This window comes from Numenius arquata, chromosome 3, assembly GCF_964106895.1.
Source record: "Numenius arquata chromosome 3, bNumArq3.hap1.1, whole genome shotgun sequence".
NCBI classification, from domain to species: Eukaryota; Metazoa; Chordata; class Aves; order Charadriiformes; family Scolopacidae; genus Numenius; species Numenius arquata.
Window position 1 is genome coordinate 51524786 of NC_133578.1, and position 17410 is coordinate 51542195.

Consider the following 17410-nt stretch of genomic DNA (forward strand, 5'->3'; position numbering starts at 1 on the left):
GACTGTGAATCAACACCAAATATATTTGTAATGAAAGACAGCACACAGATAATATTGCTACCATACTTCACTTTCACTAAAGTGTACTCTAAAAGAATAAAAATCAGTGGCTGTCTTTTTCCAATAGAATCATAAGCCAGAAACAACCTGGACACTGTCCAGATCCCACTACTTGAGAATCTGGCCTGTTAAAAAGCAGATGTGGATCAAGACATAAATATTTTGGATTAATTTCATCTTCAGAACTGAGCAATACCATTTATTCTGTGAACAAAATGTGCCTGCTGCTTTTGATGAACCTGGTTCAGCAGCTTTATCATTCAAATTAGTTCTGAGTTGTGAGAAGATGTATTATATTGAGAGATCTTTTTTGTACATATGTGATTTTTTCCCCTCAAAAATATGACCCTCCTTTGTTATTGCTAATATTTACATGCATAATGTTTACTCTTAAAGAACAAGAAACATTGAAATGACAAAACAATAGGAAAAAAACATATTCTATTTAACAACTTTGCAGGAATTTTTGGCTCATGGTCTCAGCAACGTGATTCCTTCATTTTTCTTTTGCATACCAAGCGCTGCAGCGATGGGACGGACGGCACTATTATACAGTACAGGTGCCAAAACACAGGTAATGGGTTAGAGGGAAATATGTAAGAGAGTTAAGGCTATGATACAGCTCACTGGAACTTGTACTGTTTTATCCATAGCATTTCCTTATTATCCCTTTTCCTCTGTCCTGGGAAATGACTCTGCCCTGTCATTTTTAACAATTTTCATGGAATTGCACCTGATCATCAACTGTCTTACTAGAAAAGCTAATGGTTCCACTTATTCATTTTTACCTGATTAATTCAATATAAAGTCTATGGCAGTAAGGAGGTTAGGAGCTGTGCTTTCAGACTGCAGGAAACCACACACAAGTCCTTTCAGTTTCATGTGAATTTGCCAGCACTGTAACAAAAGTGCCCTCTAATGGTGTTTAATAGATTTAGTGGTACAGGCTAAGCTGAAGTTTTAGGAAAAAATCAGATTTAATTTAGTACTTCTACCTTATCTGCAAAATAAAGTGAAACTAACCTTAAGAGCTGTTTCGTAAAAAACCCCAAGTAATCTCTCAACTTCTGCCTAGTGACATGGTGTACTTGTCCAGTCCCTCAATATTCATTGAGCCCATAGAGATGACACTGGTTTTTGAGGATTTTTTGGGCTATTTCCTGCTGCTGGAAATTAAACCCACAAGTTCTTATGGCAGTAGCTCAGAAAAGAGGGAACTGCAATTGATGAAAATGATAGTTGTGACCTGTAAGGCTGCTACCCATCCAAACCATGCCCATGAACAAGAGAAGTGGCAAACTGTTCATCTGTGACCTTTGCATATGGTGGCACCACATGGGCCACTGCAGCAGGGACACCCCTGGGGCAGCCCCTAAGTGCTGCCTCTCCCTCCTTCCTCTGAAACTCAAGGGTCCCTCGGTGGCATCCTATTATATAAATGTGATGTCCTCTGGAGTTTCTTGCTGTTGTCTTTTTACAGCTGTTGCTCTTGTCTGTGTAAAGGTCATTAATTACAAGGAAAAGGGTAACGAGGTACAAATGATAAGGCTAACCAGCAGCCTATAGGTGCTGTTTTTTCTTGACCATGTCCTGCAATTTTTTCTAGACTGTCCCCTGCAAATTTTTCTCATGCAGATACCACAATACCAAGAAATGATACAGGGCTTTATTTCAAAACTCTGCATGTAAATTACTTGCAAATTAGCCAAGTACTGTGAAGTCGATTAATCATAATGAATAATTTATCTAATAGTCATCTTTACAATCATTTATACGCAAATAGTTTAGCTACCACTTTGCTATTAGTTATTTCAGATCTTTGAGTTGGATTCAATGTCATACCAGGTGCCCCCATCCTCACAGACATCCTCTTCTGTAACTTGTTCACATATTGCCTGTACAATTTGCAGTTCTACTGCATCATGCCTTTTCCAAGGAAGCTTTAGGGTAACCCGAAGACCTACATGGGTAACCTGAAGGCATATAGGCTATTTGAGCACTTCAGCTCTGGTACATGTAGGCAAAGGCCCCAACAGAAGGTTATTCAATATATGAAATGGAAAAAGAAACCACCAAGGTTTGATGTCAAGGTAGGAAGTACATGGTAAAAATAACAAGCGTCTGCTTGGTTTTATCCACCAGTTTCACGGTATAGCACAGCGTGCAACCAAAAATTAGAGCGTGGCCATGCATTAGCACTATGACAATCCTTTGATAAACATAAAATTCTCTCTCCTGCCTTCTTTCTGGAAAGCAGCATGTCCACTCAAGCCTCTACTTTTGGGGCTGTCTAGGCAGAATGAAGAGATGAGAAGAACATCTTTGATAAGTGTTGGTCAGATCACAAGAAAAAGAAGAGTGAGGGGTTGCTTTGACTACATAGACAGAAGTCAGTTTAATTTGACATACATCATGAAAGAAATGTGAAGAACCTTTCAGGGGCTCAGAGCTGCCTTTTTTTTTCTCCAACGGCTTTGCCTGGGTTTCAGTGATGTCATTTATTCTTCAGTGATAGCTTTTCCTGGGAGAAAAGAGAAGTGATGGGCAAGAAGTGTCCTTCAAATAGAATCAACACTTCTTTTTTGCTTTTTGGGAAGGCAGAAAGAGGGAAAAGTTCCTTGTGACTTTACCAGCAGATTTTGTGTCCCTTTTTCTGTAAACACTCTGTCTATCCTTCTTGATGGTATTTTTAAGTACACCATGGCTTTAATTCTCTAGTGTTTTAACAACTTGTCTGGTTTTGTTTTTAACAACTTGTCTCTTAAAATGAAACCTAATTATTTTAGTAAAGAAACATATTATCAATATAAAAATAAAGTGAGCATCTGCCTACTTATCATCAAAAACCTTCTGCGAATCTGGACTGTATGTTAATGAGACCAGAAGTACTCCATTTCGTACACAGAGTGGAGTAGGAGACTGCAACTTCAGTGTAGTTTCCATCAGATTAACACCATATGATACTGTGAAGCAATATATAATTCTTAGATCATATATTTGTCTGGATTCATGTCACATGCATTAATTATAATTTTTAAGGTATGTTACAAAAATTGTTCCTACATTTTCTAAAGTCATGTCCACTGATATTAACATAAAATCGTTGGTGGTTTCTGGCTTAACACAATAGTTTCCTTTTAGCGTTCATCCCAGTAAAAGAAGTTAAGTCTTCTGTTGTGCAAAAATGACAATACAATTTTCCATATATAAGTTTTGCCCAGTGCTATGGCAGATCTGTGATTCAGTGCAACACAGGGTGCGTGGCTATAAGTATGACACAGAATGACAGTGAGTGCTGTGAAACTTCTGGGATGACATATTGCACACACACGCTCCACTTAATAACCAAGTGTGTAAGTGCTGCTGTGGTCTCTCTCTCTGTGGGTCAGGGTCAAGCACAGACACTGAGATCTCTTTACTAGGTTTTCACTGTAGTTGGCTGAAGGTAATCACCAGAGATTAAAACTGAAATTATATGCAACACCAATCCATAGATTAGCTAACATCTTCAACATCCCATTCTTGACTTTGCAATATTTAATAATTAGTCCTTTTCACACCTGTTGTTGTTGTTAGACTGAATGATCTGCTTTTCTTTTTTATTTGTTTTAGGTGGCTTGCCTTATCTCTTGTGCATTAATTCTTGTGGTGATCTATACAATTGGACCTATGCTGTACTGGCTGCCTATGGTATGGTACTTACCTTCTTTTTTAAAGATACTGTCAAACATCTTCTAATGATATAATTTATTTCAGGGAAAGACAGTACTACCTCTAAAACAGTTCTGTTTAATTTCAATGGAAGAAAGAATGGTCAAGGCACAGCAAGTCTCAAAATCATAAAATACAGAGGTGACGACATAATACATGTAGACTTTACACATATATAATTGCGTATATAGACTATCATGCAGGTATATAACGAAGCGTTTCTCTTTTACTTGCTTTTGGCATGTAGTTTATGAAAAATATACATCCAGATTGCTGTGGATTTATAAGTTGACAAAGTGTGGTAGAAATTAATGAAGATCCACAATTTTTCTCCAGTTATGTGTATGATGTATGACTTTGCTTTTCAAATAAATTTGACACAAATGATTGTAGATAGTGATCTGAGCTTAATTACAGAAAGATTATGAGATATTCTTATATCTCTGTCATGAAATACATCTTCTACACTAAGACTCTGTAAAGCAACATGGTGTATTCTCACATAGGCTATATCTAGTTTTTGGTATTACAAATTAATAGCTAATTTTAACCAGAGGCATGCCAAAGACACAACGTACAGCTCCAAAATTATCCGTAGTTCTGCCATGTTTGTATATGAAATTCTAGCTCAACTGTATTTTAAATTTATTTTGTTTACAGTGCTATTGTTTACAGTGTCACATGAAGGTTCTCACTTTTCAAACACAGATCCTTTTATAGCTTATTTTACCCATGCAGAGTAAGGACACTTGAAGAGGGATGCACAATATGTCTTTTTCTTACTATATTGCTTTCCTCCCTATTTTTTTTTTTTATCAGTTATATGTAAATTTTGACTGTTTTCCTATAGGCCTTTTTTGCCATATTTACAAAAAAAAGAAAAAAACACAACATTTTTGTATGTGGCTTTCTTGATATTTTCTTTTCTACTATGCTTTTTCAGCCCTCCCCACCCATGCACTGCAAGGCCATTGCTTTGTACTCCATCCTTTTTTGCTCCAGATGATTTCTCCATCCCTTTTCCAATTTGGAGAAAAATAAATTATTTTGTTTGCCTCAAAGTTAATGGATTTTTTGCTCTCTAGAGCCTTCTCTTGGTAATAAAGAAGCGGGATTAAAATTATTCACTATGTAGAAGCTGGGTGCTGACTTGCTCTCTAGTCTCCCAAGATATGGCAGAACGTCATTGATCTGGTGATGTATGGAGAGTCTTTTGTGTCATTTTCTGAATTTTGAATTTTGTGTCATTTTCGCACAATCAACTGGCCTATAAACAGCCTTCAGGAAAGAAAAATTGGGTTTGACACTGTTATGTTTGTGTCACAAGGATACCTGTGCATATGCCATTTTTGAAACACTAACTTCAGTTTTTTGATAATTCATTTATTATATTGACTGCAAAATTGAAGAAAGTGCATTTGTTTTCACTACCAATTCTACAAATGGCTTTCAGTTTTTATTTCTTTGCAGTGTGTGCTGGCAAGCATTATCATTGTGGGTCTGAAGGGGATGCTAATGCAGTTTCGTGACTTAAAAAAGTATTGGAATATGGATAAAATAGACTGGGTAAGTGAAACTTAATCTAAGGAAGTTTTCCTGAAACCCCTTAACAAATGCCTACTAAATAACCTTCAACAGTTCTGTGGCCCTAGAAAATATAAGTGCAAGCCATTATTATTAGGGGTTTTGTGTACTATCAGCTTATTGTCTGTCTCAGAATACCAGCATTTGTAATGTCAATTGTATTAAAAAATTAAATTCTAGCAAATGATAAAAGAATCAAACCTAACCTAATTCTAAATATGTGTATACAGACTGTTGTGGTTTGGGCTGGGTTGGCCAGTGACAAGACAATGGGTTCTCTCCCCCACCTTGCGCTCCAAGGAGAGGAACAAGAGAGATTAAAGAGAGTTACAAATTTAGGAAAAACTAAACTACTTTAATGAAATATTAATAATATAATAAAATAAGGAAATAATGAAATAGAATAGATATAAAAATATATACAAAACTGCATTGAGCTGCCAGGGAGATATTACTAGCAGGCACTAGGAAAGTTCCAGACCGGTCTCAGTGACAAATGGGAACTGGATTCCAGAACACTCTGATGGGGGTCAAAGGTAAATGAACTCACATGGTCTTCCTCATTGAAGAACCACCCTTGAAGAGGACGCAACATGCCTGCCTTTGATCCTTCAGTTTTTATACTGAGCATGATAGATGGGATAGAATACCCTATTGGTCAGTTTGGATCAACTGACCTGTCCACACCTCCCCAGAACTGCAACCCCTCCACAGGGTAAACAACCAAGTGAACTGACCTTGCTACAGCAACAAGGAAGAGCAAGAGCCACTCTCACTGAACAGAAAGTTGGCTCTGCTCCACCCCAAACCAGGACAACATACAGATTAGGTTAGTCTGAGTGGGTGTGTGTCTGATTTTGTATTCCTTCTCTGGCTGGTTAGCGTACTTTTGCTATTGTAGTATTATTGAAGAGATCCTGGTATCTTTGTTCTCTGGGGATATGGAATGACCATAGAGGACAAACAGAACTGGAAACATTAGAGATGCAGAAAGATACACATCCTAGGGTGCTGCAGGTAAATTGCTATAACTCTAAGATTTTACAAACAGAATATTTATTGTTTGATCATAATGAAAGATTCTGCTGTATGAGAGGAGGAATACATCAGAAAAAGCAGATAGATGGAAAGAGGCATCGTACGAAACCTAATTTAATGCAAAGTCTGAATAGTCTAGCATACGTTTGCACAGGATTCCTAGCAAGTATTAAGGATGATTCATGTTTAGAAAGACTCGTAGATTTCTCTTCCAAGGGAGTTTTTGAATGTATTGGCCAATTAGTGGAACCAAAACCTATCACCGCTTACATAAATACATAGTGACATCCCATAAAGCTTTTACCACTTCTGTTTGTGCAGTTTCAGTTAACAAATATTCAGAAAGGTATTTTGGCGATATCCTCCTCCTCATGGTGGAAGACTACTGGAGGTAATACTGAACTTTGTTTAACTCACCAGTGACTTAGTATTCTACAGCAGTAATGATCTAGACTGAATAAACCTTTTTTCTTTTTCTTTTTAAAATAGGGTACTGGAATTTAGTATGGAAAGCAAAGCCGAGTAAACAACATGAAGTTTTGCTATGTGAGATTTTTCACATTCCATCACAATATTAGAGTAGGGGTATTTTTTTTGTATCATCCAGAAGAAAACATCTATCTTTCATGAAATCCTATGTTCCTCAAGCAGAAAAATTCTGAAAATATTTTCTAGCACTTGTACTGTATTTGGTCTTCAGCTTAACCCATATTGCCAGTGACCCAACTGGTGAATGACGTGGATCCAGAATTATTTTGGGGACAGTGGACTTAAGAAAATTGGTGTTTATGGGAGAGAGAGATAGCTTCTCTTATCAGTGTGTTGAGATAACAAGTAGTTAAGTTTTCCAGCTGGATATTCTGAAATCTCACTAGACTTGATGTGTCTTTGCAGATAGACTAGGCTGATGGATTTTTGCTTTTGTGGTTTTGGCAGAAAAGGATGAGTGAGTAGTTAGCTATTACTTCTCTGACATCTGTCATTATTTCTGAGAGAGGTTATAGAGAGGGAGAGTTTGTTGGGTTTATCTTTTTTGACTGAACATACTTGAACAATGATTTGTCTTCAAGTAGTTGCATCATGAGTCCTTAGCCTGACAGAGTAAATCATCTTGCTTTAAATAGCATAATCTGAAGTAAGGCTATAAACGTTGATCTTAACGTTGCTGCCTGGTCTGAGGAGCCCCACCAAGCCCAGTGATTTGAGTAACTACACTGGTGTTGATTTTGGCCAGAAAGGATTCACCCCAGCAATTGACAGCACATTGGAAATGATTAAGTTCCATTACCCAGGTTATCCAAAGTGTCTTGAAGATAGAAACTCTAACAAAACATTTGGAAATAATTAGCAGCTGTCCTTTCTGGAACTGATTCTTTGAAGGGCGTGTGTCATGTAACATAGAAGTCAGGTTTGTTATGCTCATAAGTCTGGCAAATGAGAGTGTGGGGAAACAGAATATTATGGCTTTTGTTACCTTGTTCCTTTGCACTTCTTTAAGCTTCGCATTGAACACAAAAAGGATAAGTAATATTTATTTGTTGATTGGTTCTTTATAAAATATAATCCTGTTACATGTAAAAGGTACAGCTTGAAATGTACAGCTCAGGAGCTGAACTCAGGAGCCTAGTTTATTGGTCTCTTCCAACTCAGGATATTCTGTGAATCTATGAAATCTCTCCTTTCAGCCATGGATTGCTTTTGCTTGCAGTTTTAATGTTTAGGAGCAGCTGAGTTCAAAGAAGCAGATAGGCTGACAGACCTAAGCAGTTAATACTAAATATTATCAGCTGAATATTATTACATTTATTGCTTCAGTTTTCTTTCAACTTGTTTTTTATCAGCCCTCAGGAATGTTCTGTTTTTACATGCCACTTCTCAAATCACGTTCAATTTCTTTTCGGCTAGAACTCTATTGCCCTTACCTGCCATTCACAACACTCATGAGCTTCAAAGGCCTCTTGCTTCAGTTAAGGTCCTCTGTCAGTCCCTACACCTTCTTGGATGACTTCAATAATTTTAGCTCAATAATTGCCCTATTTCACTATATATGTTAAATACATAACTGTACCCATAACAGTATTTGTCCTTCATCTGCTGTCTTCATCTTTTGGCTGTTTCCAAGATGTTGATTCCTATGTTATCTGTGTTTTGTAAGTTAACCTGAGAATGATTCGTCTTGAATTTTTGCCTATTTTTAGGGAACTACCAGGAAGTTGCTCTGGAATTCTTCTGTAAGTGTATCTCACTTTTCAGGTCCTTACATCAACAATTGATTTCCATACCCTACCTGCAAGGCTAATTCCTTATGCAGGCCTACTTCTTGACTAACTTCCCTTTTTTATTCTCCAGCTCGACAGTGCAATTTCCTAGTATCAACAAAAGGGCCAGTGAAGTTCTTGTTAACTCTTGTTTTTAAGGCTAAGCATCCCAGATGAGCTGGAGCCATTTAAACTAGGCAAAGACTACTGCCTGGTAATGGACTTCTGAAAAAAAAATGTTGTTCTTGCTGTTAACAGTTGGACTTGAAAGTGACAAAAGATGGGGGGAAAGTATTTCAGAACGTCACCCTCTAAGTCAAAAATGCCAATAGAATTAGGATTATTTTCATGACAATTATATAATGGGGATTTGGGGTATTTAGCAGAGAAATACTATGGCATTTAAAGAGAAAAAAAAGTTAAAAATTGTACAAATTACTTCACCAGGAAATGGCTACAGCTGAGGCAGAGCTAAATTGTATACCTGATTTGTAAAGCAGAAAGAATGGCAACAATTTATGGTAAAAATTAGACATTCCCTGCATGGTGCTGTGATGGGAGAGGTAGTTATGGACGTATGAATTGTAAATGTATGCACATATCTTAATATATAAGGATGTAAAGAATACTACCAATTCAGCAATTAAAGTAGATCCAACAAGGAGGGTCTCACTTTCGATGTGTCCTCCAAGATCTTGCCAGTTGGAGTTTCTAAGACATGGACCCACCACCCACCACCCTGTCGATCAAATAGACTGGAGTAGAGGGCCCAGGGAGAGCTCCATGTAACTTTGGAGCTCACTGGTGCAATTTCATGTTTTTAGAACTTTTTAACAGGAGGGAGATGAACTCTTAGATTTGGTCAGGTATTCATCACATAGGGGCCTTGATTCATGAGAGATCACTGAGGGCTTTACTATATAAACAATTTTCCAAAGAGCAGGAAGCCATCTCTTCTATGATAATAATTTTACACAAATGCTTCCAGCATATGACATCCTAGGGAGATTTTCTACCTTTCCCATATTAGTGAATATGCTACCCTGGGTTAAATTAGTTTTGCTGTAGTTAGTCTCAGTGGGGAGGGAAGGAATTTACAAATGCTTAATCCATTGAAAGTGTGATTGCCATATAAATTCTTTTTAAAGAATAATATTTGTATCAGTTCATCCATCTCCAAGGGAGTCTATGCAAACAAATACCTTCTCAATCATTGTATATGAAATGCTTGTGAAAAATTATATTAAAGAACTGCCATACTGCTTTACTCGTAAGCAGTTCCTGGTTTATGGCTATGGTGGTCTTCACTTCAACACTTGAATCGTAAGTTTTGATGAAGGGTGCCCTGAGGACGTGTGCACACATCAGTCATTTGTCTGCAGAAGGACGTGGGAGCATGGGCATGCTACACAACCTCCCTGGCGCCAGGGTGTCCTCCTGGACACCAGCATCTTCTCGGCCAAGGCACCCCCTGAATGAACAGGAGTTTAGTAGGATTTTTCTGGCTTCGTGCTGGTGACTGCAGCAAGGGCCTCTAAGTCATCACAGCCTTGTGTTACAGACAGCACAGAGCTGGTCAGTCAAGTCATGTTGATTCATAATTCAAGATTCATCTCTTCCTGAAGTAGGCAGCAGCATAATCAGATAGCAGTCAGGTGAACTGCATCCTAAATTCCCCTAAATTCAATAACCAGGTCTCTATTGATTATGGTGGGAATCTGGACAGCTCATGCAGCTGTAGGCATCTGTACAGTAGATAGTTAATGCCAAGTGAAATGAACCCTACCCATACAGGCCATAGCTGATCATTTCCTCAGTTTGCAACAAAAAGGGTAGTTCATATTCTGGTTTCAAAGTGATACAGAAACATTTAGTCTCACAGTATCTTAGTATTGCATTGTTTAGCCATTGGCGCAGAGAGTATTCTCTCACTTCACCTATTTATATGGGCTTTTTCCTCACCCAGTTCCCATTTCAGACTCCCCTCAGTGGTAGATGGGTAGACCTCATTAAATGAAAAGGTCTACAGGGAAAAACACCATCCACTGAGTTTAAGAGGCAGCTGCTATATGTACAGTCACAGGATCTCTCAATGCTTCTGATACTTTCTGATATATGCAGAATTCAACATAAATCCATATCTCCTATTTATTTATTTTCTCCCTCTTCAAAATTTTTTTTAAATTAATACAATGCAAGCATATTTTGAAGTTGGATTTTATTTTGGATTTTGAGAATAACGTGTCTATAATACATTATTGCTAAAATTTGAAGAATGATGAGGTTCTATCTGTCCTGGAATATACAATAACCATCTTGAAGTTCAAGTTGCCAAAGAAAACTTTGATATTTTTATGACTTCTTTGCTGAACCTTGTGACAACCCATGAATTAAAAAAATGTCTATCAGATTAACATAACTTCTTTCTACAAGTTTGATGCCACCCTACCTAAAAAAGTACTGACTGCAGGCCAATACAAAGAACTGAAAGGAAGATTGACAGATGATAATATGATTGTTTTGGCTCATCCTCTACAACAATGGCAGTCTCTGGTTACAGTTAAGATGGGAGATACCAGGCTGCTTAGTACTCAGCAGTACTTAAACATGTTTGGCTTTGATTCTTCCTATGTAGACTTCATACTGGGTTTTCATACTTCCTGTTTTCTTCTGAAACAAGAATTTTGCAGGTCTTGCAGCAGGGATTTAGTTAGATGTGATGAGGTTCAGGTCTGCAGCTGAAGTGGATCGCTTGATCTCAGGTGTTGTCAAGGGTTCAGCCTTATCAGGATGGGCCAAATCTTGATCCCACCTGAATTTCAGGTTTGTAGTGCTTCCTTTAGCCCTTCCGTGTCCAGTGAACTTCTTCATAAATATATATTGGATTTGTAAATCTTAGAATTACTTTCTCACTGATTAATCAGAACTCAATGTTTGTTGCTCATAAAGGTATTCTTTGCTAATATGTGTTACAATTTGTATAAGATGTCATAAAATGTAACTGGAGGTTGAGCCGTGTTTCAAAGAATGAGCGACCTCTTAGCAGCCAAGCCGTTGAAGAGACTGCAAAACTTTTTGCAGTAGTTTAAAATTTTAAAGATGAGGGAGGAAAAGGTGTCTCAGTAGACTCACGTAACACTCCATTTTCTGTGAAGCACAAATTAGTACGGTATGACTTACATTTTATAATTCATTAAAAAATAGTTCTGAAATCTGCTCAAGCAAAATTCCTGTGGTTAGGCTGAAAGTATTCTATTGTCTCTGGCTTTCCTGATCTAAGTGAAAGCATCAGAAAGGATAATTTTAAACTGGATTTTGCCGTTGTAATGTGATCTCTTCCTCTGAAAACATTAACAAGAAGCACTATAATTATTGAAACAGGCACCTGTGGAGATCAGTATATCCAGAGGAGTGAAAATACTTTCCGTTCTTCTATAACACTCTTTATATAAAGATTAGGTGACAGTCTTTGCTTAAGACATCTCTTGAGGAAAGAAATATGTGCTGACATTAGGTTGGTATAAGAAATCAAGTAATTTGTACTTTTCTCCTTTTAATTGTAAAATCTGGATATCTCTCAGCCATACACATCATTGTAGCACAGAAATATATGTGATTATTTCTGTTCAGAAAAGAATTAAGAAAAAAATTTGAAATGTTAAAATCTTTTGGTTTTAAAAATATTTTTATGTCATTTTCAAAGGTGAAACCTGTTTAAGATATGCTTCTTTGTTGTTTTTTTTTTAAAATTGTATTTAAAATTAATCTAAAGTTTTATTAATCAAATATTGAAAGATGGGGAAGTAATCTGAAATCTCACAATTTCCATGTGAAGAAATTAATTCCCCAATAATTTTTATTTGCTATAGAGTTGATTTAGTCAGTTGTACTCTGATAAATGCCACTTTTAATTAACCTCCTTGCGAATTATAATTCCCACTTATACTATTAGTGGGAGAAGAGCTCTGTCTGTGACCTTTAGGGTACCTCATTGTGTAGAAGGAAAGGAGGATTTAAAATGTGTGCAGTGAAGAAGGTGACAAAAATTTGCTATGGAAAAAATAAAATACAGGTTTTGGAAAACAACTGAGTTCATTCTGAATTATGCTGTTAGTGTAACTACATGTGCTGTTTTAAGTAACTCTGAAAGGAACTTCTGTGAGTGTTGGGATGAGCAGTGCTGTGTCATATGTGTACTCCCATGGGTAAACTTTATTTTGGTACTTAATTCAGTCTTCAGTATTTGCCAGATCAAAGATCCAAATGTTCACTTATGAAAAACTATCTTAATTTAAAAAATCTCTGTTTCTGATTCATAGAATGTGCATTGTTAGAAAAATTAAAACTAATCACCTTTTTCTATTTCCTTCCTTAAAGAGCATATGGATTAGTACCTATGTGTTTACAATATGCTTTGCTGCTAACGTGGGACTATTGTATGGCGTCGTCTGCACTATAGTAATTGTGATTTTCCGCTTTCCCAGGTGAGAAATAATTTATTGAAATGTTCTAGTAGCATGTTGTTATGTCTTCTCTCTGGCATGTTGCTTCACTGCCAGGGTAGACATACAGTACACTATATTTCACAATGAAACTTCAGGTTTTTAGTTGCAGAAAATTACAAGATAAGACAATTCAAAAGGAAAAGTCACACCTGTGCATTTACTGTCAGCTAAGGATCTCCAAAACATTTCATACTATTTCTTTATTTCGTGATTTCTTTTAGTATTATACATCTCCGTGACTCATTAGGTGAAGGTAGCAAAAGATCAACAGAAAGATCAATAAATTTTTTTTTTCCCTTAGATATTTATTTGTTCCTTAAGGAGAAAGTATGCCTGGCAAGGCTTCCTAACAAAGCCCCTTTATAAACTGCTAGATACTACGTTGCACAGGAGTTGATAGTTGCCATTGGACTGCAAATATTGTGCAAGATTCTGTGAAATATATATTAATGAAATGTAACTGCACAACTGTTATCTAGTGAAAAGTTCATTATAAATTTTATGTATAAATTAGAGAAGCCAGGACAAAGAAACTATAGCTAATACAAATTTGTATATTCTTTTTCATATAATACAGTTGCTACTTTGGATCATAAGTAAAGGAAAATAGCAGTTGATGTTCATGATCCTTTTGTGCTACAAAGTTAATCCATAACTCACCGGTCCTGCAAATGACTTCCTGCTTGCAGGCAGTTGTTCGCACAAACATTGAATCCCACTGAAATTAAGCAGATACAGACAGTTTGATTTAATGCTTGTTCAAGTTAATGGTGTTAACCATTTGAGCATAGCTCTGTTCTCATAGAATAAGTTGCAGAACCAGCGTGAAAAGAGCTCAAAATTGCAAGGCAATTACAAATCATGGAAGATGGTTTCTGCTTGAATCAATCAGTACCTTTTGGGTAACCTTCTGCTACTCAGCAAACTAAACTTTTGGTAAATTCTTCTAGTAAAGGAAAAGATAAGTTTTCATGTTGTTTACACCCTGTGCCTGGATGTCTGAGGTTCTGCTGCAGCAGAGAGGGAGAGATACCTGGCACAAAAGAGTACCATCTTCTGTCCTCTGATCTAACAGAAGCATGAGTCTGAACCTGCACTAATTAAAGTAAATAAGACTCTTCCCAGTGATTTCTGTGCTCTTCAGCCAGGTTGCAGGTGATTGTCCATGCAGTCTAAAGGCACCGAACAAGTTAATGGACTTAAAAACTGTACTGTGCAGGTGAGGTTAGCAAGAGAACACGCAGTAAGCCATCCAGTCATGGGCAAAAGTGTCAGGAAAAGTAAAGTAAGACAAGTACCCTAGATGATTTATTGTGAAGCTTCAGTTCAGATGCCACAGTATTGGATGTGGTACATGTTATGTATCAGAATGTACTAAAACCAGCAACAACTACAGCTCGATTTATGCAAACGGGGGAGAACAACTGACTTCTGCAAGTCTCATTTAGCCAGTACCAGTACCTGCAAACACACCCTGCACTTCAATGCATCTATTAAATGTTTGTATTCTGGGATTATTTCCATTGCCTAGCTTTAGGCACAGACCTCAGATGATAGCTAGTTTCATAGTCTTCTCGTTCTGCAGTTAAATGCATTCCTGCAAGTGATGTCTTGAAGCAGAAGGTCGTACACCGAGCTGCCTTTTCAAGGAAACTTTCTGTGTAGAAAGCCTAGGGATACTGGCTTTTCCGGTTAAGTTCCCCACTTTGACAGCTAGAGTGCAACTTTCTGCTTCATCATACAGAGATACATCAAATTTAGTGACAAATAAAACATCTTTAGTTTTCATGACCCATAGCTATTCAATAACTTTTTTTCCCCCTTTCCTTACAATATAATTTTGCAGGTAAAAAATATTAATTAAACCTCTGTACTTTTGAAGTTGTAGATTATATGTTAGCTACTTTGACTTGAGAACAGCTCTCTGGCCAGCTATAAAAAAGCAATGAAACTTTAAGGTTTTATTTACCAGAAATTTTTGTTATTCATATTTGAATAAAAAATAATTCTATCGAATTTTCAAAGTGATATACTGTAATTTTAATATGTGCTTTTTACTCTTTTAACTGGACCCTTATCACAAAAAATAAGCTTCACATACACAAAAACATGTATGGATTGCATCATTGCCATTTCTATGCTGTAGTTTTGGGATGTGTCTCTTCCTATTTCTGTTCAAGATTACTGATTATTTGCCTTATAGATTTTCTCTGTGTATTGATTACAGAGCAAAGACACTGAATTTGAAAAATGTGAAAGAAGTGGAATATAAATACAAAACCGAAGATAATTGTGTAAGTTAAATTATCTGTGTGTGTGTGTGTGTGTGTGTGTTCCACTAATTCAGACTTGTTTATTTTCTCTAGTTCGTTACCAGATTGTAACCAGTGAGTCAAGGGAACATTTTTATGAAATGACCACTTGAAATCTAAACCCAGTATGATGTAGTAAATTCAAAACTAATCTGGGCATCAGAAATTGGAATATTTTCCTGGTTGTGCTTCTAGTCTGCAAAGTTAGGCAAGTCCTCTTAGATCTCTTTCTTTATTTGTTACTTTTAAATTAGGAATTGCTGTTTGTCGAAGTTTCCTATTACCTAAGTCTAAGGAAATCTCTTGGCAACAAGGGCAAGGGCCACCTGAGCAGACAATAGCTGTCTCTGTATTCTTAACCAGTTTCCTCATTTCCTGAAAGTCCGTTGGTACTCTCATCATCCACAGCCCCCTTTCAGATCCCATTTCTGCCACCAGCCCCTTCTGATCGGACTGTTGCAGAGGACAGCCACCATGTGTGGCTGGCAAAGGAGGGACAGCAGTATGAAGTTGTCACAGACTACTTACCCTGTACTCAAATAACGGTACCCTCACATGAAAAATGGATGGAAGAATCTTTCTGAAAGACTGTGTTTTTAAAATTTGGCTTCTTCCAAACTCGAACCTACCAGTCAGAGATTTTAAATGCTTTCGGTTATGTTCATTGCAATTATCATGAAAGTTGCTTGTGGTCAGGCCTATGGTAAGAAGAGAATGGTAATGACCCAGAGAGGTGACCTCCCTCCTCTGAGATGAAATAGTAGGTCAGCAGCCAAGAGACAAGTAGAACCATGTGTCCTTTCATCAAAGAGTCCCATCACTAGGGCATCTTGCCTTCTCCACCGTGGCAGTTTCTGCTATGTTCTTTTTCCTTTCCTAATGCTTATGAAGGGTCTTACGTATCAGTAAGCAACATGCTCAGCAGTTATTACCTCACTACTAAGAAGCCTGCCTCAAAAGAATTTATTTTTTTCTGGCAAATGTTTTCCATCAGAGCTATCTTGGGCTCAGAATCTGAACTTGGCTCAGGGGGGTTTACTGTTTTGGCATGCTGAACAGTGCTGGAATGTGAAAGATACATGAGTATGGGGAGGGCTCTGAAATGTGAATTAAAAATGCTGTTGTTGAGGCTGGCCCAGCTGTCAATTATTATATCACTTCTCATTCTTAAGGAAATGTTGGAGTAACTTTGTCAGGGATGGGTAACCAAAATTTGTTTTGCCTGCTTTGTTTTTTTTCATATATTCAAAAATATTTTGTGCAAATCCGTATGCATCTTTTTTTTTTTTTCTTAAGCTAATTGCTCCCCTGCTTTTTTTTTCTTTAATCATTAAGATTAATGCCAGTAACCAAGTAATAACAATCTAGTGTCTGCAGACAGTGAGGAAAATAACATTTTGTTAAGAAAGCAAATTGCTCAAGAGCTTATTACACAAAACAAAGAAGGAAAATATTTTTAAGATTCAGAAAAATGCCCTTAATTGAATTTCGAGTCATTGGGTTGCAGCAGGCATTTAGGGTAATTTTTAATGTACAAATGTTAGACTGATCCAAGTTCTCCTGGTAAATAACAGCTTAGACATAAACAGCAGGACTTTTAAACATGAAAATATGCAAGCTTAATGATCTACCCTGCCATTAAGGTCTGTGGATTTATAGGGGTTATTTCATCAATAGGAGAAAATACACTTTAATGTGGAAAAATCAAGAGGGTACTTAGAAGCTTATGTGAAACACATTGTATTGCAGGCCTTCCCTGAACTGAATTCTTACCCATGTGTACAGTACCATGTAGAGTGCACAGGGCAACTGCTGGTATCCTTCTAAGTGACAGCGGGGATAGGCCACCTGAGATAATTTTCTTTCTTTCTTGGCAAGGGCATGACAAAGAGGAAGTCCATTTTTCTTGATACATTTCATAGGAGCTGGAACCAAACCAGAA

General features: G+C 37.1%; 1 protein-coding gene across 1 annotated transcript in view; it reads left to right on the forward strand.

Annotated features, from left to right (window-relative positions):
- SLC26A7 (solute carrier family 26 member 7) overlaps window positions 1-17410 on the forward strand; it is a 69636-nt gene that overhangs the window by 40661 nt on the left and 11565 nt on the right. The window contains exons 8-12 of the mRNA XM_074145261.1: window positions 521-634; window positions 3673-3750; window positions 5242-5337; window positions 13029-13135; window positions 15384-15450. Of these exons, the coding sequence (XP_074001362.1) occupies window positions 521-634; window positions 3673-3750; window positions 5242-5337; window positions 13029-13135; window positions 15384-15450 (462 nt within the window). The remainder of the gene's footprint in view (window positions 1-520; window positions 635-3672; window positions 3751-5241; window positions 5338-13028; window positions 13136-15383; window positions 15451-17410) is intronic.